The 26,603-nt window shown below is 39.4% G+C and overlaps 1 protein-coding gene across 1 annotated transcript in view; it reads left to right on the forward strand.

The window, feature by feature from the left end:
• Bard1 (BRCA1 associated RING domain 1) overlaps positions 1-26,235 on the forward strand; it is a 65,318-nt gene extending 39,083 nt beyond the window's left edge. The window contains exons 7-11 of the mRNA XM_052192912.1: positions 2,972-3,080; positions 7,277-7,409; positions 8,055-8,147; positions 23,537-23,634; positions 25,067-26,235. Of these exons, the coding sequence (XP_052048872.1) occupies positions 2,972-3,080; positions 7,277-7,409; positions 8,055-8,147; positions 23,537-23,634; positions 25,067-25,399 (766 nt within the window). The 3' untranslated portion in view covers positions 25,400-26,235. The remainder of the gene's footprint in view (positions 1-2,971; positions 3,081-7,276; positions 7,410-8,054; positions 8,148-23,536; positions 23,635-25,066) is intronic.
• The last annotated feature ends 368 nt before the right edge of the window (positions 26,236-26,603 follow it).

Below are 26,603 nucleotides of genomic sequence, written 5' to 3' on the forward strand. Positions count from 1 at the left end.
CGTTATTCAGCGCCACCGAAAGATGGCAGTACCTGAGCCTGGGGGTCATGGATTGCTGTCTTGAGAGATTTGCTGTGACTTATTTCTTAATCTACTAGCTCCCCAAGATGCCATTATAATAATAGGTTTCCCCAAGGTCATTGACTGGGGAGGCTTAGATTCTTAGTGTGTGACTTCTGTGACTTGTCCAACAGGGTTGACACTTTTCCCTTTTCCTTCTTCCTATATTGTTTTATTCTTTTTCCTCTTAAGATATTTTTAGACACTCAATTCAGTTTATGAAATTGGTATAGTGTCTTGTTAATATTTTTAGTTTTTAACACACTATATTTTCACTTTGTGCTTCTTATTAAGTGTAGAGTATTGAACATATTTGATAAGCACTGAACCATATATATATATATATATATATATATATGTATATATGTATATGTATATATGTATATGTATATATGTATATGTATATATGTATATGTCCGTGTGTGTGTGTGTGTGTGTGTGTACATACTCAGCTCTCATGATCTGTAATGGAAGGTATAAATACCATAGTCTTAAACTCCATAAGATATTTCAAAAGATAACTTCAGTGTGAAAGCTTAATACCATAGGTATATTAAAATATATTTAAAAATATTCTTAAACTATTAAAAAAAGGAATGTTGTTAAAGGAACATTTAACAACATGTAAAAAGGAATTTGTTAAAGGAAGCTTTAACAAATTATTTACAATGGATATATTGAGCATGGGCAGTATTCAATGTTACTGAGTATGCAAGGCAAGTGTGACCTAATCAGATCATTGGAACCTGTCACTCTGTTTTATGTTCTAGCAAATAATGGAGTCATGCTATGATCTTTGAAATCTCTTCCAGAATAACATGCTGTGACTTGTAAAGTAGTGTGTGTTCAGTGATTATTAATCAGCTATTCTCTGAAGCATGGTAGTTTGCTTTACAGTGGCCATGATTTATTTAGACTAGATTGAATACACGTGCTGCATGTGTGCACATGTACACATGTATATACACTCATTACTTTATTGGTTGCTTGTTCTGTTTTGTAGCTTTGTCCTAATGGATCCGGATAGCTTTTTTCTTAATAATCTAGATTTGTATTTGTTTATATAGACAGTAGCACCTATAGTAGCTCTAGTAAATGGTTTATGTTTGCACATAAAAACATTTCATCTGTGGTCATTAATGAGTGGAAATAAAAATAGGAATATACGGACAACAGAATTCTGAAAAATGTACATGTAAGTTCTATTCAAGATACTCCCTTGATGGAAAAGTTCATTTTAAAGAGTTAATTATTTTACTTAAACTGTTTTGGGGAATATACTTAGTCATATTATTTCTCCTCCCCCAACTCTTCTTAGATTCTGCCCACCTCCCTATCCACTCAATTTCATTTCATTGATTCTTTTTATCTGTTACTGATTCTGTTTCACTGTGTTCAGCCTAAGTTTGACTGTTCCTTGCCCTCTGCTCTTAGGGTATTAGTTTCTTGTTGTGCTGGAGCTTTCAGGTGTTCACCGAGTTTCTAATATAAGGTCTCATCATGATTTTGATGTGGATGCTCAGTGCTGTGAACTTGGCCGCTTGGAATTGCCTTCGCTGTGACCCACTGGAGTGCCTGGGCTCTGTCTTTATTTTCATTCCATCAGAGAAAGTTTTACATTTCTTTGCTCACTTTTGGCTTGACCTGTGTTTTTCACTCAGTAGTGGGGTGTTGAGCTTCAGTGAGTTTGTCTGCTTTCCATGGTTGCTAATGTTGGTATCTAGGTTTAACCCATGGTAATCAGATAGCTGCAGGGTATCAATTTCAATTTCTTTTCTTTCTTTCTTCCTATTTTTTTTTTTTTTAAATCTGTTGAGAATTGCTTTGTGCCCTTATCTATGTTTTGGAGAAAGTTCCATGGGCTGCTGAGAAGAAAGCAGTATTCTTTAATGTTTGGCTGGGGTGTCGTATAAATGTCTGCTATGTTTATTTGGTTTATGGCACTACTTAACTACAGCATCAGTTTTTGTCTGTTGGCCTGAGTGACAATATATGCCCATCTGTTAACAAGAATGGGCTATTCAAGTCTCCCAGTTTCACTGTTTTACGACACATCTCAAAAAGCGACTCTAAGGATATTTTGACTTCTTCCTTTTTTGTTTATCTCTTCTTGGAGCCTTTCCATTGTCTAGAGAACTAGGGAGATCCTGGGTCCACACTAAGAGACTGAATTCTTAGGTAATAGAGGTGGGCTGGGAGGAAGCTCCGAGCCCCAGACAAATGTGGTGACTCTAGGGTCCCTGGCAGACAGTGATTCGGATCCTTGTCTTGGGTCTTTGGTAGAGAGATATGCTCTGTGGGTTGGTGGGGAGTCTCAAAGCAGTGGAGATGGGGTAGAAGGAAAGGCTGAAAGGGAGGGCCATAGGGAAGAACTAATGGAACCTCAGTCTGTTCCAAGAGGCCAAACCCCTAACTGCATGAAGTGGGCTGGGAGGAGGGACTCCTGCAGACAGGCTGCACAGAGAGTGGAGGGGGAACTAAAGGTAAATCTGGAGAGACCTTAATGGAGGGCAGGAAGAAGGATAAAGTTTGCCTACCTGAGTCCCTGTAGAGGGACTGTGAGTGTAGAGGCTGTGAGTCTCTGGAAGAGAGCTGTTCTGTGGGTCAGGGGTGTTATAGAGTAATGGAGATGGGTTAAAAAGGTGGAAGGGCTATAGGGAAGAACTAGGAAGAACCTGGGTCTCACCAGGAGAAAGTCCCTAGAGAATGGAGGTGGTCTGGGTTCCTTCCTTCCTTCCTCACGGAATTCAGTAGCTTATGATAGTATCTCCTCATGACTAATGGAGCTCTGACACTTTAGTTACAATTGTGTATTAAGGATGTTGAAAATAGTTCTAGAAGTGTGTCTCTTTGTTAAGAATGAAGTTACACATTTTATTTACCTAAACCCAATGTGCACTTCTTTTAACAGTAACATATTTGGTGAGCGGCCGGTGGACTGTGCAGACAATGAGAATATAAGATCATTATTGCTGCTGCCAGAGAAGAATGAATCATTCTCAACCAGCCAGTGCTCTGTCGTAAGTGTGGAGTAAGCTTTGCTACATTTATATCTTTTATTGAACTTGGTTATAAAAGGAACAAAATAGGAAAACTTCCAGTTAGCGGATAGCTTTCGTTCACCAGTTACTAAGCACTTCTGGAGTATTGAGTACTATGGATTCAAAGACATAATCAGAATAAGTCTAGCAAGAAATACTTACTGAACCCTTCACACTTTAGGCAGCATCCATACAACAATGAGTTTGACTAAAGCAACTCTTATTTCAAGGAACTTGCTTGTCAGAGGTAGAGAAGAAATGGTCAGGGAATATGTAAATAGACACATGCAGTCGCTTCAGAAGTGGGTATACAAATGCTCTCAGGAAGCTTTGTAGTGTGTAACTGGGTAAGGTGCTAGGCTCCTGAAGGACACTGCGTTAGTGAGGGCCTTTTAAGGAACAATTTAAACTAAGACGGATTATGAGAGGGAGGCAGCCAGGTATCCACATAAAGGACATGGACTAGAGACCCTCAAGCAGATGAACTGGTTATGCTTCCAGATTATGGAATTCAGGAGATTCCAGAGTTTGTTATTGCTGGAGATACTGGGGTCTGAGAATGAAGACTGTTGAAAGTTTCAGTGCAGGAGTGACAGGGCTGAAGTTTGTTCTCTGCATTTGCTGTTTTGATTTACAAAAGGGAGTCTGTGCTGCGGAGTGTGCGAGAGTGGAAGAAGACATAACATGTAAGGTTGTGACAGATATCACTTGACAGACTAAGCAAATAGCATTGAAGGTCTGTGAGAAGTAGTACGGTTCAGTGTGTGCGTGTGTGTGTGTGCGCGCGCTCGCGCGTGCGTGTGTGTTTCAGCAGTACTTATTGGGTTTTCTCTGGAGAGTGGGAAATAAGCACAATTACTCTTGCTGGAGTCATAGGTAGTTGGTGCCAATTCCTGGCACTGGATGCAGGACCCTTTGTCCTCTGATCCAATTGTACATCTTGTGATGGAACTGTTAAATAGTAATTGGAAATGAGAGCCTGTGAGTTAGATAAGAGGTACCAGCTAGAGACAGTGGAAGAAAGACCCATTCCTTGAGAACCCATAGCTGATTGGAAGATATAAATGTAAAAAAATCTATTATAAATTGTAATATATAATAGAACAATGAAATGTTCAGAAACTGTAATGTGCAGTAGGAGCAAGCTCACTTCAGAAGCTGTCAGGTAGAACTTCACACAAGGTGACAGAGTGTGTGAGGGAAAGAGCTGACAAATGCCGTTGTAGAAAATAACAGGAAGCTTCTCTTCTTCACCATTGACTGTTATAAGGACCACCCGTCGGCACTTCTGACTGCACTGAGAACTCACGTTTTTTCTTTACTTGCTGTCCTTGACGTAGTGTGTCTGGTGTTACGGATGTGTCCTTGTGCCTGTAAGATGGTTGTTATGATTCCAGATGTGACAGTGGCTAGCTAGAAGACATTAAAGCATTTTGTTGGAGTCTTTGCTGAGATCTTTCTTGTGTTTTACTGTTAGAACTGGCTACAAATTGGCTTTGAGGTATCCAGGAATAGAGATGGGACAGATCTTGTAGGGCGGCTACCTAAATAAAGTCTGACTTTTGTTAGTGTAGAAGCTGAAATAAATGGGTTTTGTGTGGAAAACCAGCATAGCCCATTGCTGTGACTTCTCAGAGGAATGGAGGCATAGAAAACCCTTGGAAATTTGAAGAACTCAAGGTTTAGTGTGTAAAGAGCATAAAGAATGTTAAAGTAGTTTCAGAGTGGGAAGCTAGATTGGGATCAGCCTGTAACTTTTTAATAGGGACTTTAGATTTAATGGGGCGTCATCAGTGTGTTTATACCTGGAACAAACCGGTCTGCAGGAGAGCTAGGAGCCAGAAGCGGCTGAGGCTGAGTGGAAGCGGCTGCAGTAATGCCTAGCATTAGTGCGATCTGAAATGATGGCCGGTGGTAGTGAGGGGAGGATGGTGCAGATGGAGCAGAGACAGAGTGACAGAGAGACAGTGAGCTCCCTTTATTTTCATGTTTATTCAAATGATAGAGGGGTGTGGCACCATGACCAAACCTTCTTATTGTCTTAATGGTTGACACCTGGCTAAGGAAGCTAATGAATGATAAATCTGTGTAAGTGGCAACAGTAGGTCATGTCTGGGATGTGATACCCCTAGCCACTACCAGCCTCCACTCACTCAACCCAGGCTGCTTTGTTGGGTCTTGTTAGGCTGAGTGAAGTCATGACTGATCTTCAGAGCCCTTCTCATCCAGAGAGGGCAGTGTAGTAGTGATTGATGCTCTTGCTTAGTTACAGATTTAGCCTGAGCTGGGTATAATTTGCTGTGGTCGCAGGTGCTATCACGGGTAGTCACCTTTATACCCTGAGAACTTTTATCTTTTGTTTTAGACTGCAGTCTGATAAATGTGTTCCAAATGATAGTTTGGGAAATGAAAAGGACCTAGAAGTCAGCACTTTAATTTCTTCATTTTAAAAATGGGAAAATTGAGACCTAGAAAGGTCATGATTTGCCCAGGATTATTAACCAGACATTAAACATTTTTTTTTCTTAATGGACCAGTCAGAACTCAGATTTCATAAGTGTTGTGTCAGCTCTACAATGCTTTATACTTTGGTTCTTATTTTACTGATTTGTACTTGAACTTCTTGCCAGACATAGTATATCTAAGTTGTTATCATGGGTTTAAATGTGTAAGACATACAGATAGTTTTGTGGTGTTCATGGAGTCTGATTATGGCAATCACCTTCAAAAAAGGATTTTTATTTTGAAATGTAAGAAATACACACTTTCTTTATGCCATGTGACATTGAGTTTATCATTACATCTTTTTGTTGTTTTGAGATAGGCCTTCTCTATGTAGCCCAGGATAGCCTAGAATTTACAACCTATCTCCTTCTACCTCAATCTTACTGTCTTAATGATTGATCTGTGGCTCGGGAACCTAATGGGTGATACAGGCTGTGTATGTGGGGATGGCAGATCATTTATATGGGAAAGTAATAATATTTGTGGATGCAAATGGATGTGTTTGTATCCAGTCAAATCTTTGTTATCTGAACTGTAAGGGAGTAAATAATTTACCTTGCTGAACTTAAGTGCCAAAAATATCACTTATCATGATATGTAGGATCTCAGGAGATATGGTAGATCTCATTTAATTCATTTTGAATGAATTGAGCCAACTGGAGTTAACCAACAGCTTAACTGCCTTAGCATAGGGAGTCTGAGGAGGTCTTCATTACTGTGATGTGAAGGTAATGTTTGCATTCTGACCCTCTCATCTAGTTGCTGAGCTGAGCTGGCGCCTGTCTGTGCCTTTGCTGTTCTCTGTGCTCTGCAGAGTCTTTGAAAGCCCCATCTTCCAGTGCCCATTCGCATTCAGTGCATGCGAAGGCCTAGTGTCTTGTGTTGTATGTGGATATGGCGACTTGTCCTTAGCACAGGAGTGCTGGTTTTACCTTTCCTCTCTGCATCATTCCTTCTCATTCACAGGCGGTTTTGTCTGTCTGTAGTTCTAGTTCTGTCCTTCACTCTTTTCGATGCTCCACTGTGACATTGTTCCTCTGACTCGTCCCTTCACATCCCACACACTCTTCACCGCTGCTGTCTGTCTGTCTCCATGAGTGTGAGTTTAGATGTTGACATGGGCCAGCATTAGTCTCCGTAAGTTAGTCTTTCTGAGGAGCAACAGGTCGTCCCTCCTGTTTGTGCATTAGCTTTCTTCACACCTCAGTTCTCTGGCCCACGTTCATGGCTTTGTTTCAGCGTTAAAATTTTATTTTCTTTCTTTAGAATTAGTGTTGAATCTTCAAAATTATCTTAGCTTAAATTAAATAGAACATGTTTGGGTTTAACTTTTTGGAGGAGGGATATGAAATTGGTCATTCTTAATGGCTATTTTAGGTTACTGGGAACAACATGAAATTATGAAGCCCTCTGTGAATCTAGTTCAGCATCAGGGAAAGCAGTTTGCTGTTTGCATAAAGCTATTTCAACTAACATTAACTTGGCAGGAAAATAAACAGAAACTAGTTATTCAAATGCATTGAGTGTTAGGGTTACAGTCGCTGACTCACTAGGAAGTACTGGGGATTATTATCTGGAATAAGGTAATTGATAAAATAGAAGTCTTGTCAGTGAGTGTGTGCCTTCTCTGTCCCTTACGTGTTTTTACCATGGTGCCTATTCATTAACAGGTGAACACTGGGCAGCGAAGGAGTCGGCCACTGGTACTGATAGGCAGTGGGCTCTCTTCACAGCAGCAGAAAATGCTCAGCAAACTCGAGACAGTTCTTAAGGCAAAAAGGTGTGCTGAATTTGACAGTACAGGTGAGGAAGGGGTTGGGTCTGGTTGGGTTGGGTTTGGTTGTTTTTTTTTTTTTTTTTTTTTTTTTTTGAGGAAATAATTTTAAGTTAGTCCCTTTAAGAATAACCTCTGGTAACTTATTGATGCTTTAAGCATTGGGTTATGGTTATATATTTTGCATCTTGTAAAATGTATTTATATTTTATGGTTTTAATATGCTTAAGAGATATAAAGTGTTTATTTTGTTTGTTTTTGTGGGACTCCCAGGCTGTTGATGCGCTGATAGGCAGGTGCTCCACTGCTGAGCTCCACCCCCAACAGCAGCCACGGTGAAGTTAAGCCTTGCACACATCTTAGGCTAGGACACTGTCAGAAGAACAGATTTTTGAGTTTATTAATAATAAATTATAGTATGGTATAATACCATAAATTATTTGAAAGTAGCTGAAAATTTTGTACTTGTTAATACCGTTTCATGGTGTGTTTTTTGATCTTATTTTTCATGTTGATGGCCAGGTTAAAAAGTACTGAATAAAAGAAACATTTACTAAATATAAAAGTTGCCTTTGAAGAAAACTTAAGTGTCAGTCAATTAAGTAGAATTAAGTGATTATGAAAAGTAGAGAGTCATTTTCTTTGTTTTCCGTATTGCTTTGTTTCCATCCTAGTAACTCATGTCATTGTCCCTGACGAGGAGGCTCAGAGCACTCTGAAGTGCATGCTTGGGATTCTCAATGGATGCTGGGTCCTGAGTTTTGACTGTAAGTACTGGATTTGGGAGGATTACTAGACTATTTAGTATATTCCTGTCCTTTGAGATAGTCATCATTTTGAAAAAGATTCATGTATCAGTGGTTCCATTCAATTTTTTTAAATAAAGGTGCAAAAATATGCTCTGATTTTAAAGTAGCTTTATTCAATAATACTAATCATATTAATAAAGAATAAATGTTGTTTGATGTTAACTTTGAAGTCTTGAACTAAATAGCCCATATTAATGTTAAATGGTTCTTTTGACAAGATATACTCATGTTTCAAATCCATTGCATGGTGCATCTATGAAGTGAAATTAATTTATTGTTTTCCATTTAAGAATCCTACAGTATTACCTATGTAATATCTTTTAATCTTGCGGCTGACTCAGTCATTTTAGGCATCTGTTGGGGAATTAACTGATTCTGCATGATCTGGATGATTTCCAGCAGCCATTGCCTGTGCCTAAACTCGCTGTATCCTGCTCTCTCTGTTGGCAGTCAAATGCCATTGTCACCCTCAGAGCTGCCATTTACCTCACACACTGTAGCCGGATGTTAGTCTTAATCTTATATCATTTAGGATTAAAAAAAGAAAGCATATTCCTAATTATTATCTCCTTTGTTTATTTTTGAGATTGAATTTTAATTACAACATTTCTCCCCTCCCTTTTCTCCTTCCAAATGCTTTCATATCTCCCTCCTCATTCCTATTCATTTTCTGTTCCTTGGTACCTGAAGGATCGATCTACTTTTTGGTATACTAGCTAAAATATGGCAGATGCACCAGCTCTCATTAAGTACTTCCTTAGGAAGCTAAGTGTTTGCAAAGGACTGACAGGGAGTCTTACGATCTGTAGTCAGGAGTCTTGATATTCCTTATGTTAGGAATGATTGAAGGCCAGCGTTTCCTACGCCTGCCACACAGCTGTGCACATGGAGCTGCTCCGTACTGTGATGCTCTGCTGATCTGTGCTAGAGCTGGACGCTAACACTGGATGGACAATTGCAGTCTCCTGGAATGGTGATTATACCAAAGCCGAACAATGGGTATATTGGTTTTAAGAAGCACATCACATATTAAAATTCACTAAAAATATTGGCTTTGTGCTTTGAAGGCCTTATGGTAGAGTGGTTATCAACAACTCAAGTTCTAAGTTGATTTTATCTGGAGAGCAGTTTGATGTCAGCTGTCAATCGATATTCATGTCCTCTTAAACTGGCTTCTGCTTCCTCCTTGTAGTGTCTGGAGTGTGGTTCCCCGTGATGAGAGTTCGGTTCTGTTTTCTGCTCATTCTCTGTAATCAATGCTCCCAGTCAAAACTAGTTTGAGAAGAATAATTATGTGAATTGGCAATGTTTGGCAATTTGAACTTTATTTTACCTTTCCTGACTATAGTAAGTCTTTCTGAGTCTCAGTATTTAAAAAGCCTCCAAGTTTATGCATTCTTTTGTACCACACCTGGGCTAGAACCATTGCCAATGGCTAGAACTAGTCAATTTTCATAATAACAAGATCTGATCAATAAAGAAACCATGTGGAATTTTGAGTAATCTGATGCTTCTGAACTTTGACTTTGTTTTTTAAGAATTCGCTGAACTGGCATTTAATTATATGTACAGGTGATCCATTTCTATAGGAAATGTGAGTTTTGTCACTTTAATGGCTTGGCCGTGCCATTTTTATAGGATCTCTGATGGACTCAGGCTGAGTTAATAGTGTGCTATTTGGTGATTCAGGCAGAGTTAATAGTGTGCTCTTTGGTGATTCTCACGGGAGTAACATCCTCTAATCTTGACCGTTCTCTTAGGAGAAAACATGGGTAGGATCTCTTACTGAAGTTCATATATTCATATTTTTAGTATAGAGCCCAAAGGGAAATAAATTCAAAATTTGAGACAAGTATTTAAGGAGCCACTAGGTCACTGGGTTTATAAAAATAAACCATATGCTCTCAAAAGTCTGTGCTAACAGGATACCCCAGTCTCTCTTCTGTGTCAGCTACCTCAATGTTTATGGAAAATATTTCAGAGAAATTCAGAATTGTCTAGAAATCACTTATATTTGAGAAAAATGATGGGATTACTGCTTTCAGAATTAATTATAAAGGTGCATGATTTAGTAAAAGTTTGTTTGATTCTAGGAATTAGTTTCTTGGTAGATAAAATTATTAATGGAAATAGCTTCTTATAAACTTGTAACTTTTTGTGGTATTTTTCATAAACGAGATGATTTGAGGACGGTGCTCCATCACACGTGCACCCTTGTGCTGGAAGTCAGAGCTTGGCGTCAGCCATCCTAGCCTCGCATCTTAGTTTCTGAGACAGTGTCAGGGAGTGTCAGTGAGCCAGGCACTCGGTGAGCGCTGCCTGTGTCTCCACCTAGTCCCCACTTGGTTGGGCTAGCTTACTCAGGACTCCTGCCCAGGAGCTGACAAGGAGAGCAGGGGCTGTGCCATTTAGTGTTGCTGTCTGACTGGCAGGCTGATTTGAGTTATGGACTCTAAAGGCAGCCACTAAGTAACCTCATGATCAGCTTAACAGTCATCCTTTTCTATTATAGTTGCTTTTTTAAATGGACTTTTGAAAGTGCTGTAGAGTTGTAAAGATTGATGTACTTTCTGTTTTGCCTGATAAACTTTGCCAACTAATAAAATGTAAATAGATACTAAGGCATTTAAGTAAGACTGATTAGGAAAGCGTGTGTCCTGAAGTCTCATCAGGTAGGGCACAGTGGCACAGGCCTGTAATGCCAGCATTTGGAAAGCTGAGGTGAGACGAACAGGAGTTCAGAGCCATCCTTGGTTACCCAGTGGGTTCCCAGCAAGCTGGTCTACACAGATTCCCCTCTCAAAAACGAGTTAGTAACTAACAGAAAAGAAGACTCCAATCAAAGATTCTCTAAGAATAAAAGTTATTTTATCAAATAACCCCACTTTCCTGATAATTTACTTGAAGTCAGTAATGTAAGTGGGTAGAAAGGCATCTGTCAGATGCTAGCAGGATGGGGGTTGACCTGCGCAGGAGTGAGACAGCTGTGTATTTTCTCATGGTCACGTCAGTGTGTGAGTGCACACAAAGCATGCATGGCGGGGCAAACAAAGACAGTGCTGGATTTCACGTCTTTTCTTTTCTTTTCTTTTCTTTTCTTTTCTTTTCTTTTCTTTCTTTTCATTTCTCTTCTCTTTTCTTCTCTCTCTCTCTCTCTCTCTCTCTCTCTCTCTCTCTCTCTCTCTCTCTCTCTCTCTCTCTCTCTCTTTTGAAATGGGCTTCCTGTATAGTCCAGACTGGCCTCAAACCCTGGTCCCACCTGTGGATTGAGTATAAATGCTGGGATTACAGTCAGGGTGCCTATATTTTAATTAAATTTTAACAGTTTTTCTAAAGAATATATGCCTATTGTATTAAATCCACATTCTTTAGAAATGAATTCAAACCTTCATATTTTTTAATACCAATTAAAATACAGTTTTTCTTTTTGGTCTTTTCTAAAGATTAGTTGGGAATTTTCCAAAGATTAGTTCAGGGCTTTGATCTTAAAAAGAGAAATTAAAACCTGCATTTGTCATTGTTTCCCAATTTACATAATAGTTTGTATTGCATATATAGAAAATTACATAAATATGTTTTTTAAAAGATATTTGACTAAAAACCACTGAGCTTAAGTTTTCTAATTATCAGGAGAATCTTTGGGCATTAGACAATTTGTTCTTTAAACATCAGACAATTTTAATATTATTATTTATAGTATAGGTGTCAGTACTGATACCCAAGTTTTGTTTAAAATTTTTTATGATATACTAATACATTTCTTGATGGGGTATGTTTACTCTTTTGTATGTATTAAGTAAAATAATTTCAGCATGTTATCTCAAGAAGTATGTATGTGTGTGTGTGTGTGTGTATTTATGTGTGTGTGTGTGTATGTATTTGTGTGTGTGTATGTATTTATGTGTGTGTGTGTATGTATTTGTGTGTGTGTGTGTATTTATGTGTGTATGCATATTTCTAACTAGAACATTAACTTGAAGTGGAAGAAAAAGGTAAGTGAATACTAAAGTAGTATTTTTGACAAAATCTTCAGTCTATGACAGTGTTTTTTGTGATATCCCAAAGTGGATGTTGATGATGACATATGTATTGGTTAGTTTTTGTCTCTAGACAAGCTGGGGCCATCTTGGTTTTTGGATCGCAGCGACAGAGAAACCCATCTTGGATAGCTGAGTGCGTTTCTTTTCTCCTCTGAGCTTTCATTTATTTCATCGTCGCTTTACTCTTGCTGTTTCACGCCATGAGCTCATGTCTCTGTCGCTTAACTGTCACCTGGCCCTGGAGAAACTGTGACAATGCACTTTGTTATTTTCCATTTTGTCTTTGTGTAGAATGGCTCTTCCTGTCTGACTGAAAACTAATATAGAAGCATTTTCAAGGAAAGAGTCCTTTGGTTTTACAGCCTGAGTGTTGGTTTTTAACTGAATCAGTCAGGAACTCCATGGATGTTTATTTATTGTCATTCTGAGTGACATAGATTCCTACTTAGTTCTAATGCCATATCTATTCAGACTCTGGGCTTTGAGGAGTGACACTTACGTATTTTAAGTTTCTTAAAGGAAATTTGTTGGCTTAGAGCAGTACTTAATTCCACGTTCTATCAGTTAGGAAGAACCAGAAGCCCCAGAAGGATAACAATTTGTTAAAGTCTGCACCTGTGCTGTTCTAGCTTTTGAAGAGAGTGAAGACATGGTGGTTTTGTGTTTGTGTGTTTGGTTTTGCTTTCCCTGTAAGACAGACCTTCTCTTCCTATGGACTCAACAGATCCATATCTTTAACTCTGTTCATGTTTTTGCATTCTTTATTAATTTTGTGTAGCTGTGGATTCAGGGGCACATCTGTTTACTCTATTTTATTTGTTAATTCTTTTCTCTGAGACTTCAGAAAAACAATTCAGCTCAATATAAATTGATGATCATCACTGGTTCATGTATCTATAATGAAGATATATCTATATGTTATGATTTTATGTGCTAGAAATAGGAATTCATGCTAACAGTTTAGACTAAAGGAATACTCTTCTGTGTAGTATAAATTTCTTTTTTTTATTTTATTTGATATACTTTTTATTTACATTTCAAATGATTTCCCCTTTTCTGGTCCCCCACTCCCCGAAAGTCACATAAGCCCCCTTTCCCTCCCCCTGTTCTCGTACCCACCCCTTCCCACTTCCCTGTTCTGGTTTTGTCTTATACTGCTACACTGGGTCTTTCCAGAACCAGGGGCCACTCCTCCGTTCTTCGTGTACCTCATTTGATGTGTGGATTATGTTTTGGGTATTCCAGTTTTCCAGGCTAATATCCACTTATTAGTGAGTGCATACCATGATTGATCTTTTGAGACTGGGTTACCTCAATTAGTATGATGTTCTCCAGCTCCATCCATTTGCCTAAGAATTTCACGAATTCATTGTTTCTAATGGCTGAATAGTACTCCATTGTGTATATATACCACATTTTTTACATCCATTCTTCTGTTATAAATTTCTTCTTTAAAAATACTGATGTAGGCAGGATGGTGGTGGTGCATGCCTTTAATCCCAGCACTTGGGAGGCAGAGGCAGGCGGATTTCTGGGATTTCTGAGTTCGAGGCCAGCCTGGTCTGTGGAGTGAGTTCCAGAATAGTCAGGGCTACACAGAGAAACCCTGTCTCAAAAAAAAAAAAAAAACAAAACAAAAAAACAAAAAAACAAAAAAAAAAAAAACCATGTAGCCCTGAAAGTTATAAGCTGCCTGAGTGTGCAAAGATCCTTGATCTTACCATGGTGGCCAGAGCTACCCTAATGATTTGGCATTTGAGCTCAGTAATACTTGGGGGATTGTGCTTCTTCTGCACACAGAAAAATCACACATCATCAGGCCCAAAGAAAACTACCATATATAGTAGGCATGGTCAGGACTTCACCTAATTCACTAAAAGAGTATCTGCACAGGTGACTTGTTCCTTTTTTCCTTCAAAGTGATAACTCCAGATAAAATCTTAATAGAATATATTCAAGTTAACAAAGATGAAATAAATAGTACATTATATAAGAATAGTGGCTCGACACAAAGTGTGCATGGTTCTGGTAGATAAAGGCTTTGTTTACATGTAGAACTATCAAGTTAATTTACTTTGAAAATTACTCTCGGATAAAACAAACAAAACTGTGATCTCAATTTTGCTTTTTTTCTTGAAAAGGAAAAATATAAATATCTTTCTGCCAAACTTTTAGTAGCAAATGATATCATTTTTCCTTTTCAAGGGCATCATGATGGTATTTATTAAGCATTTATGTTAGATATAAAATAATTGGATTAGAGAATGAGAGGTAGGTGGCTCTCTTGAGTTTGAGGTCAACCTGTTCTACAGAGTAAATTCTAGGACAGCCAGGGCTACACAGAAATAGCCTGTCTTGAAAAATAAACAACCTTAATCAAAAAGGATTAAATTTTAAGAGGTTATATTGAGTTGTTGGTAAAAGACCAACGACTAGTTTTTAAATTAGTGTGTAAATATAGAGATTAGGAATTATGGTATACATTATACTTTATATGAGTTAATGAATAGAAATGTTTTTAAGTGATCATATTTTAGAGACAAATATATTAAAGTGGAATGTTGCCATTTACCTAATTTTGTGGAATAAATAAAAGTTTGAAATGTCCATTATTTTCTTATTAAATAAGTAGTATTTGGCTAATCTGTGCTTTTATTTCATTGGTGATACAACTGTGTCATTTAGTTACTGAAAGTTCACCTTAGAGTAAGTAGCTCATGTACATTCTTGCTTAGTGAATCCATTTAGTTGATTGATCTCAAAAGAAAAGGAAGTTCACAAGCATTGAACTTTTAATTATGGAAAATATCTATTGAATACTGTGACTTGAAATGTGTTTTCATTCTAAAACTTGGGAAACCAGGTTGACAGTGGCAGTTTGGTAGCAGATCAAATAAACTCATTGACCATTAAAAACAGAGATAAATGTATTTATTGTTCTCCATCCCTTCTGTTTTTAGAGTCCTTAGTACTGTCTACTATTTATTGTGCTTTTTACGTAGTCTCTTGAAAATGACTATTTTCCTCTTTTATCCTTAAGAAACGGATCATGGGATCTGCTATAAGAGATCCAGAACATACCAACTCTAAATAATAGCTGCTGTTTGTTTATATGATATTTTTAACATACTCAATAAAGAGAATTTTAAAAAGACTGTTCAGGAGTCAGAGAATATTTAAGTTTTTATCTCATTGAGTCCCCAGGAAAAGAACTTCAACCCATGAGGATTTCTGTAGTGTTTGGTCTGACTGGGTATTTGAGTTAGAACCTTAGGAGGAGATGTTGCTTAGCTTTCAAAACTTCCCAAGGGTTTTCTGTGCTGTGATAGCATCTTTATGAAAGGACTTTGTTGCCATTCAGACATCTTCTAGACTTAACTCAGTTTTACTTAGCAGGTACAGCGTGGCTGGTTTCCTAGAATAAGAGAATATCAGAGGAATGTTTGATCAGCTCAGTAATTACAGTTAGATCACTGAACGTTTTTGCATTTGGAGTCTCTGTCTGGAGAGGATAGCCCAGCACACCTGTGGGCTCGCTGGGGCAGTGGAGCTATCCCGTGCTCACAGCCTCTGTGCTGGGACAGCTGCCCTCTCCTACCCCTGCTCTTTTCTTAGGTACACTAAGGCTGATCACCTAAATAAAGAACAGATTGCTGAACTCAAGGCAACCGTCTCTCTATCTGGGAAAGATGGCAATGGTACCACTGAAACAAAGGAACTTGGGGTCGCTGTGAGGTCGCTGTGTTATAACCCAGTAGAAGCTGAGTTGCAGGATATGGTCCAAGAGTGGATGTTGCTGGAGTGGCACCATTCATTTCCCAAAATGCTAAGCCATGATGACTAGAAAAGGGCAAGATACAGATAGCAAAGAAGAAATGTATGAAGTGTTCCAAGTCTCTGACAAGGGTGGTGATGGCGATGTCAATCCAGCAGAACTGTATCACATCATGACAGATTCAGAAGAGAAATTAACAAATGAAATGGCTAAAGATGCAAGATATTGACAGGCATGGACAGAGTCAGCGGAATATTTTGTGCATGTGATCATATGATGACCATAGATAAAGACTTACTTTTAGCTACTTTCCCCCTGTACATCACATTAATTCTTGTAAGAAAAAGGATGATTTACTGTTTTTATACAGCAAAAATGAATGTCAGAGAACCTGTACAAACTACCATGTGGTCTTGTCCCCTAAAGATATGCTTCCTATTGGTTGTTACAGTAGAAATCATTTGTTTACTTCAGGACGGTGTGCAGAATGGTTTGAAGGGTGAACTTGAAACACAGCCTGAGTTGTTGATGGTCCCTTTGTGTTTCCAGGTGTTTTAGCCCCATGGTGACAGGTGACTTGCCTCAGCATGTTAGCTTAGTTCTGTGTGCATTGTACTAGAGTGAGAGCAATGTCAGGTTGTTACACATTGTTAGTAAGAAATCTTTCTGAGAGGAACATGTGGATATGAAGCCAGCAGCAGAGTAGGCTGTCTGTAGACTTAGCACAACCACCGTCGCCATTGCTTGCTCTTTAGGAAATTAGGATCTGTTTTCTTTCCAACTTGTAAATGCTCATCTTATTTTTTCCAATTTAAAAAAAAATTAACTTGTCTACTTATCAACTACTATAAAGCTGAAGATTTTATGAACCAAAGTACAGCCACTACAGAAGCGCTGGTCCCCTTCTGATAGGAAACTGAGCAATCTTCTTAGTTGGTGTTTTCTGTCTCCCGTCTTCCAGTGCCGTACTTAGTAGACCCTATTCTATCTATGCTGTGTTCTGTTCACTCACAGAAGCACATTGAGAGAAGCAACAGATACCATTGTGGGAGTTAAAATAATAAGCCAAGTAAGCCCATCAATGGATGAAGCAGCCCCTAGGCACAGTCCGCTGTAAGCGCCTGCTGGCTGCTCCTGATGCAGTAGGCATTGCTGCACTGCTTCTCCCCTAGAGACTGCATTGCTCTGCAGGTGGAATGATGAGTGGTCCTGTGCATGCCTAAGTGGTACAAAACCAAAACAGTAGCTTAAATAGAAAGGAATGAGTTTGTTGATGATTTTGCTGTACTGATAATTCCTTTTAGGTTCCTATTTTGTTTACAAACAGTATGTGGCTAACATACTGGGCATTGTTGCTGGGATAGTATTTTGAACTAGTCACAGATTTTGAGTCTCATTTTCGATGTATAGGAAACTTCACCACCACCACTACCACCCCCGCCCCCCCACCCGCACTATTTTTTTTTTTGAAACATAGTGTCACTCTTTTTTTTGTTTTGTTTTTTTTTGTTTTTGTTTTTTGGAGTATGTATGAAGTGTTCCAAGTCTCTGACAAGGGTGGTGATGGCGATGTCAATCCAGCAGAACTGTATCACATCATGACAGATTCAGAAGAGAAATTAACAAATGAAATGGCTAAAGATGCAAGATATTGACAGGCATGGACAGAGTCAGCGGAATATTTTGTGCATGTGATCATATGATGACCATAGATAAAGACTTACTTTTAGCTACTTTCCCCCTGTACATCACATTAATTCTTGTAAGAAAAAGGATAATTTACTGTTTTTATACAGCAAAAATGAATGTCAGAGAACCTGTACAAACTACCATGTGGTTTTTTTCGAGATAGGGTTTCTCTGTATAGCCCTGACTGTCCTGGAACTCACTCTGTAAACCAGACTGGCCTTGAACTCAGAAATCTGCCTTCCTCTGCCTCCCAAGTGCTGGGATTACAGGCGTGTGCCACCACTGCCCGGCTTATAGTGTCACTCTTTAGCTGAGGCTGTACTGGAACTTCCTGTGCAGTCCAGGCTGGCCTCAACCTCACAGCAGGTCCTCTTGCCTCAGCCTCCCAGTGTTGAGATTCCAGATGTGAGCCAAAGTCAGTATATTAGATAGCGTTGTAACCAGCAATTATTTAAAATAATGCTATTTAAAATACTTTATTGTGTGCCAAACAGCAATTTATAAATTAGAACCATAAGATTCAGGACTTCAGCTCAGCAGACTCAAATGATACAATTTTAAAAACTGGGCAAAAGATTATTGGACATCAAAACATGGGCAAACCTAATAAATTAATAATTACACAAGTAAGGAATTATGGGAAGTTCCGCAGCCCTGAACTGCCTGATGTGGGTGTGGCATCTAACTCACCCTCTGCAATAAGAGCAAGGTCTCTAAGCCTCTAGAGCAGCTCTCTAGTCCCTTGGCATTGAATTTGAATTCACATTAACAATCCTAAATGAAGGGAAATGTTATTTTGACTGCACTCAGTTTTGGGAGAAACAGGGTATTCACTTTTTTTTTTTTTTATAATATGCAACATCTTGGAACACTAAAAGCAGCTTAAAATCATTTGACATATTCACAATCATGCCTTTTAGAGTCCAAGGTTTAGTGTGCATACCAAAATAGAATATATTTTTGTATGTAAAATGCATTTGCTTTAGAAAGCTGAGCAGACTTGGGTTCAAATTCCCATTCCGGCACACTTACTAGCTAAATGGCTTGGAACCAGCCAGGTACTTTGTGCTTTTATTTCTCCTTCTGAAATGGAAAGAGCACACAGTAAATCTTATTGTTTGTGGATTTTACATTTTTGAATTTGCTCTACCTGCTAAAATTTTGTACTCCCCCAAGTCAGCCTTTGTAGACATGGGGTACCTTAGGATTTGAGGCCCATGTGAACTTGCTCCCAGCTGCGATCACGCTTGTGATTCTTTGCCTTCTCCATTCATCTGGGCGTTGTAAGCAGCTTTGAGTATGCAGCGCATGCATTTGTTTTGTTGATCCACACTTAAAATAGCGCCCTAGTATAATGCCACAGTGCTGCCTACCATTCCGAATACAGGAAGACATGCTATAGGAAAAAAATAAAAACAGTTGGAGGGGGAACCTTATTCAGGCCCAAATTTTAATATAGTTCCAATGTTAATGTAGTTCCATTCATTAAATGGTACTTGAAAGAACTATGGTGATTTTTAAACACACCAAGAACAAGAAGTTCTTCATCAGTTTACAAAAATGTTGGAACTAGAGTCTCCCAGGAGCGCAGCAGTATATTTCCAATTTATTAGTATTTGCAACTTCTTTCTAGAACATGACTACTGCAGGTAAGGAGTGTCTACCAAGCCAGTCTTGATCAATACAGGGATCGGTACACACACTAAAACACATAGTAGCTGCAATCACTAAGATTGTCAGGGCTTTTCCTTGGTACAATTCCAGTATTATCAGTCGTTAGAATTAGAGAAACAGGACATCAGGATTGGCCAAGCAGGTATCAAGTGTGAAGATCTGAGTTTGATCCTTGGCCCATGTGGTATGAGAGAAGCAGGTCCTGCTGGTTGCCTTCTGACCTGACATGCATGTATACATGCATGTGTACACCCACAGTAAATACAAAGAATCAAAGCATTTAAAAACTCCAAGTTGGGCTATATAAAAAAGAAAACAATGCAATAAATTGTGCTTGCAAGTGTTTTGTCTTTTTTTCCCTTGTAATTTCATCAGAAACCATCAAGTATATAGTTTTATCTCCTTAAGAAATACATTCCTTTTAAAGTTCTTTGGTTAGGCCCTGTGCTCATTAGTATTTCATTATTTAAATAGTGGGAAATTAATATTTTACTAGACAATGTTTATGCATTTGGATTATAACAATGCCCCCTACTCCTGGGATGAATTATTAGATTACACATCATCCATAGATTTCATAAAAAAAAAATGTTAAGTGTGATGGCTTTCCACTAATGAAAATGAATGAAAGAGATGTTTTGAAAAAGATTTACAGGTGTTAGGAATAAAACAGTACGCTTCTATTCGTATTCAATTCATCTGTACCCAACGAAATAACAATAAACACTTCAACTTTTTTATATTTCTTAATGATATTCTAGTTTTCTCTCAATATTTAATATTTCATTAGATGAAAGAATTAAAGCTCTAGCTGTGCATAATTTCCTACCACACTACAAATTTTGCATCTCACGTCTCTACCATAGCCAAACCACTAATACTTCTAGAATATTTCAGCAGCAATTTTTAAAAAAAAGAAGGTAAATTGGTCTAGAACTGTGTTGTAGAAATAAGTATGCATTCAAACATTTTTACTAAAAAAAGTCCAATTATTTTTGCTTTTAGTATATCTAAACTAAATGTGAAATGTAATGGAAATGTTTTTTCTTAAATTACCTCTGTCAGTCAGATCTAACCTGTTCTTCTGAAGGTTTGCAGTTAGACTGGGAGAGAGGGAAAGGTGAATGTCCAGGGCATGGCTCTGCCTGTTTCCCACTGCATCCTTAACCTGAGTCCCACTTCCAGCTTTGTAACAGAAATGCAGATCCTCTGGGCCCGCCCACCGCGGAGCAGCCAGTGTCCTGCCCTGTGCTGTGCTGAGTGCCTCCCTCTGCTGGAGCTCATAGGACTGCCGTCCTTCATGCCTTTGACATGAGGAAGATTTCAAACCAGCCTCTGAGATGGTTTTATTATAATGGAGTATTTATTGACAGGAAGGGAGAGCTGTGGCGTTCGTTTCATTTTAGTCGAGCGCTCCTTTAAAGCCTTCCAAATTTAATGAAAATTGAAGGGTAGTTTTTGCAACCAAAACTTAAAAAACAAGTTCTTTACACAGCCCCAGCTAATTCAGAGTGGAAGCAGTAGGTGCTTACTAATGAAGCCACAGAGGCCCCATGGGGAGGCGGCGAGCAAGGGGGAGGCGGCGAGCAGCTGGTAGGGCTTCTTCTTACTACTCATATCAGGGCTCAATCTATGTTTATTTTGTTTTCTGTTAAAGTTGTCAGGAACTTCAGTGCTTGTCCCTTACTGCATGTTTTCAGGGTGACCCATGGATATTTTCATTCAAGTTTGGGGTAATATGAAAGAAGCTTAAAGATGGGTGCCTCAAAATCTAGGCCAGACTGAAGTGGGCTGTCACTCACTCTTGGAAAATGCAGACTGTCTTACATGTCACCTCTGTCCTGTCAATATGACTTCTCACTCTCAACAAGATTCTGTTTGTTTTCATCACAATATGGGACAGTTCTGGTGCTGATGGCACACTGGCACTTGGTTCTGGGCCAAGTCTGCTCAGAAATGAGCCTCTTTCGGCCCTCTGCAGAGTTGCAGGCTGAGGTGTCACCCTTCAGTGGCGTTTGGTCACTGGCATTGCCCCTGTTAGGATGTTAATGTATTTCTAGTGTATCTGTCTACTTTTCAGTATATGCTGACCAAGATAAAATTTTCTTCTGGATAAGCTTCATTCAGTGCTTGTTTGTTTGGTGTTTGTTTTTAAATTGTTCGTTCTTTCCTGTTTTCTCAGTGGTAAAACTCAGGTCATTGAGTGAAGCAATCTCAAAGGCAAATAGAAAATGGTCTGGAGATGTTATAGTGAAAACAGTACAAGATTCATTTTGAGGCTTTTTTTTCTTCAGTTTTGTGGTAGACCCTTTATTTTCAAAGTCTTTTCTCAGAATATAGTTATATCAGTTCTTCTGTTCCTTTTCTTCCTTTAGCCCCTCCTAGGTGCCCTCCTCCAAACCCACTCTCAATTGATAATCTCATTTGCTTTTCTATTTATTAAGTACACACATATATATCTGTATTCACAAGGAGAAATAGAACCTGCCAAGTTGGTTTTTGTTGTTGGTGTATGTGTGGTTTCAAGGCTGATAGCCCATAAGGAAGCTCATCCCAGGAGATGCCGACTCTCCTCCCAGTAGGGGTGTTGGTTAGTCTATGGTTTTCAGAGGGAATATTCTCAGCCCAAGAAGCTTAATCTTGTTATGTATGCATGTACAAATGTATATACACATGTATGTATTATATATAAATTTTCAGGTAAATATAAAGTAATATGATTCCTTGAGGCTTTATCAAGCAATTTTCTTGTCACCTATCCCTATTTCCTGTCTGTCTTAACCTCCCTCCCTCCTCCCCATGGGAGCCCCTCTCTGATATTGCGATTCCCACTATATATCACTTACACTGTGTTCTTCTCCACCAAGGGCCTTCCCTATCTAAGGTCTCTCTATACATTCCTGATGTCTGCGGTTACTTCATGTTGTGCACTCAGTCTGAGGAGCTGAGGCTAGGAATTGTTGATAAGAGAGAACCTGTGTCAGATAAGAGAGAACCTGTGGTATTCGTCTTTATGGGTCTAGGTTACTTCATCTTTTACAGTTTATGCATAAAAACCTGGGAGATGCGTGGTATTCCTAATTCTTTTTTTCTTTCATAGGCAAGAAAACTAACTCTTATGAGTTTATAAAGTTACACTAAAGCACTAAGTCATTTGACTTTACATCTCAAAGTTAGTTTTATGCATTAAACCTAGCAGTATCATAAACACACACATGCTCATACACACACACACTCTCTCACACACACACACACACACACTCTCACACACACACATACACACACACACACACACACACACACACCATCACCACCACCTCTTCCTCTTCTTCCTCCTCCTCCTGTTCTTCCTTCTCCACCACTAAGATGTTGCTGCTGGATTCTATTCTCCCCTGTGATTAGTCTTGGGCATATTATTTCCAGACTATAGCCAGGCATTTATGGTGACTGCTAACGTCCCTGCTTAGGGATTTCCTCCTCATTAGACAGCAATAGCTCATTCTTTTTAAGCTTGAACTATAAACACACTGGTGCAGTCCATCAGGAGGATTCTTTCTTCAGGGAATGTCAAGCAAGCTTGTCTGCAGGAGTGCTGTCAGTTCCCAGGCAGTCATGGGCTCTGCTCAGTTTTTATTTTAACAGGTCTTGCTGAGGTCCTGTTGTGGCTAGCTTAGGGAGGTGCTGTAGACAGAAACACGCTCCTAACACCTGACCATTGGACTTTTAATAGGAGATCATACATGCCCCTGCCAAAATGAGCCGGCAATTGTTAAATGTTCAGTTCAGACTGGACTGAGGGCACTCTGCTTAAAATCTGCCATAGGAAGAAAGGCTTCCTTCCGTGCGTGCGTGCGTTTAGGTGCAATGACCTGTGTTTTCATGTGTTGATGCCAGAGGCTGACTTGGGGTCTCTTCCTCTATCAAAACCCTAGCACAGGTACAAGCTGCCATACCCATTGGGGATCCAACTCACTTCTCAGTGCTTACATGACATACTGTCCACCTGCTGTCTCTCTAGCCCTCACTTTATTTGTTTGTGTGTTTATTAGTATAATTGGGGTTTGAAGATTTCAGAATATTTAGGCCAGCCATAAAGAAGCGACGACTACTTAGGTGGGTGTCACATATGCTCATGTGCTGCTTATTTGCTTCAACCTTCTTTCTTGCAGGGGTGAAAGCCTGTCTGGGCAGCAGAGTCCGTGAGCAGGAAGAGAAGTACGAGGTTCGAGGAGGGCCGCAGAGGAGCAGGCTCAACAGAGAGCAGCTGGTATTTCCCTTTACATACTACTTGTTGTTCTTACAGCTTCATGTCATTATCATAGTTGGGAAAACTTTGCCCTTTCATCCAGTTCAGGGGACTGATTAAAATTTTAATTGTGCTTATTTCAAGCACTTGATTCTGAAAGATGATCACGGTGTGCAGTAAAATCCAGAAGGTAATAATTTCACCCTGTTAATGGATTTTTGGCATCTTGAACATTCCCATAAAGCTTTCAGAATCTGAGGTAAATCTCAGATATAGGAAGTAGCTTGGAAGAAGACTTACAGCTGCTGCTCGGATTTGCTTACCATATGTCTTTATTGCCACATACTGCAGTTTTAATGGACACTATTCCATTATTCTGTTGATATATGTAACTATAGTAGAAACGACAAAGACATTTTCTAATTGGATCTTTAGCCATAACTTCATTATCTGTTGTGTACTGACAAAGCATCTCTGGAACCTTAAGACCACATTCCTACTATGGCTGCCTAGGAGACCTTAGGTATTGACTTAGTTAGGGATTCATTGCTGTGAAGAGACACCATGACCAAGGCAACTCTTAAAAAGGCAACATTTAATTGGGCTGGCATTCAGGTTCTGAGGGTCAGTCCACTTTCCTCATGGCGGGAAGCATGGCAGCATGCAGGCAGGCCTGGCGCTGGAGGAGCCGAGAGTTCTATATCTTGTTCCGAAGGCAAACAGAAGAGGACTCTCTTCCAGGCAGCTAGGAGGGTCTCAAAGTCCACCCCTAGAGTGACATATTTCCTCTAACAAGGCCACTCCTAATAGTGCCATTCTCCTGGCCAAGCATATTTAAACCACCACAGGTATCATGTAGAGATCTGAATAGAGATGGACAGAACTGAACTGTATGTGGGGAAAATGCTACTCTTACAGTCTAAATCCAGACTGCTGTCTCTGATGCTACTCTAGATATTGTAAAATTTGGGAGATAAGTCCTACCTGTGTGCACAAGCATCTTAATGGGGGGAATTTGATAAAGAAGGTTTTATTGTTTTATTTTTTTGGAGAGGCTTGCTGTATAGTACAGGCTGACCTGGAACTTGTGGTAGTCTTTCCTGCCTAGCCTTGGTGCTAGGATTATAGTTGTATACTGCTATGCTTGATTACAGATTGCTTGTTTGTTTTATGTTATTTTTCTTTTCAGTAGAAAGCACATCTGAAATTTTAAGAGAGTAAAAAGGAATCAGACAGTGGATGAATTTTAAATGAAAAAAAATGATAAATAAGAAACTCTTATTTCCCTAAGTGCGCTTCCTGCATCCGTTAGTGTGATTAAAGTACAGTTTATGCCAGCGCCTCCTTAAGAAGCTTCTTTGACACATGCCTATTGCTTTTATGTCCTTCATTCATAGACAGTGTTTTAAAATATTTTGCTATACTTTTATCAGTTATTTTCTTCTTATTTCAGTTGCCAAAGCTGTTTGATGGATGCTACTTCTTCTTGGGGGGAAACTTCAAACATCATCCAAAGGATGATCTCCTTAAGCTCATCGCAGCAGCAGGAGGCAAAGTCCTCAGTAGAAAGCCCAAGCCAGACAGTGACGTGACGCAGACCATCAACACAGTTGCATACCACGCCAAGCCTGATTCTGATCAGCGCTTCTGTACACAGTACATCATCTATGAAGATCTGTTTAACTGTCACCCAGAGAGGGTGCGGCAGGGCAAAGTCTGGATGGCTCCTTCCACCTGGCTTATCAGTTGTATAATGGCCTTTGAATTGCTTCCTCTTGACAGCTGAATGTCATACCCAGTGAACATTTTAACATTCATGGTTTGTGAGAACACGGCCTTTGTGATATGTTTGATCATTCATGTTTTTATGGATAGGTAGAACCACGTTCTTTCCCCTTTGAGTTGCAAAATAAAACAATTGATAGTAGATTAGGAATTCATTTAGGTGCCTAAACTGCTGTTAAGATTTCTTTTGTTCTCTTGAGGGTGGGGGGCTATTACACAAGTGTCGTGGTCTTCCTCACCCATGCATGAGGCACAGATTCCACACTAGGAACTTATTTTACATGTGGCCTGTGGTTTTTTGATTGATCATGTCTTTCAATATCTATCAAAGACTAATGAGTGAGGTAGCATCAGACTACTTGTTAAATATATATGTGGTCTATCACTAATTTAGTGTCCTCTAGAAAACAGAATATTATCATATGATTAATTCTGCCCTTTTTATGATAATGAGCATTGTAAATGTGCCAGTTTAGGCATAAAGCTCTATCTGGAATTATCCTTTTCCTGTTATATTTTAGTTTCTTGTCTTTTCTTGGTTTCTGTTGTTTGTGTATGCACTAGGAAATCATGGTTCGAAGCCCTGGCTATCAGCGCTGAGATGAGCAGGGAGTTCCCATGTGGGCTTACTGTGCGTGTTGCTGGCTGCCCGTGTGCGTCTGGGCGCACCTGTTTTCTCTAACTTACTTTAGCACTGTTTCTTAGAAGGCCTTGACAATTTAGAACACTGTCAAATGTCAACTCATTAGATTAGAAGCAATCTGATTTTGGTAAGTCTTTCTGGAAATTACTAAAATAAGTCTCTGAATGCTTTCATCCCTTTCCCATTCCCTCCCTCCCTTCCTCCCTCCCTCCCTTCCTCCCTCCCTCCCTCCCTCCTTCCCTCCCTCTCTTTTTCTCTTTTTCTCTCTCCCTCTTCCCCTTCCCTCCCTCCCTTCTTCCCTCCCCCTCTCCCCCTTCCTCTCTCCTCTCTCTCCCTTCCTCCCTTGATTCCCCCCCACCCCTTTTCCTCTCTCCTTTTATTTGTGATACTGCTGGGTATGGAAGTCAGGATCTTGCGCATGCTAGGCAGTTATCTACTACAGAACTATATCCAACTTTGAGACAGTCCTGCTAAGTTAGCTAGGCTGGCTCAGATCTCACCCAGCTTTAACCTACAGCTATGCAGCCTCTAGGTTGATGGGTAGGCAAAAGTTGGAGATTGC

Source organism: Apodemus sylvaticus, chromosome 9 (genome assembly GCF_947179515.1).
Source record: "Apodemus sylvaticus chromosome 9, mApoSyl1.1, whole genome shotgun sequence".
NCBI lineage: Eukaryota > Metazoa > Chordata > Mammalia > Rodentia > Muridae > Apodemus > Apodemus sylvaticus.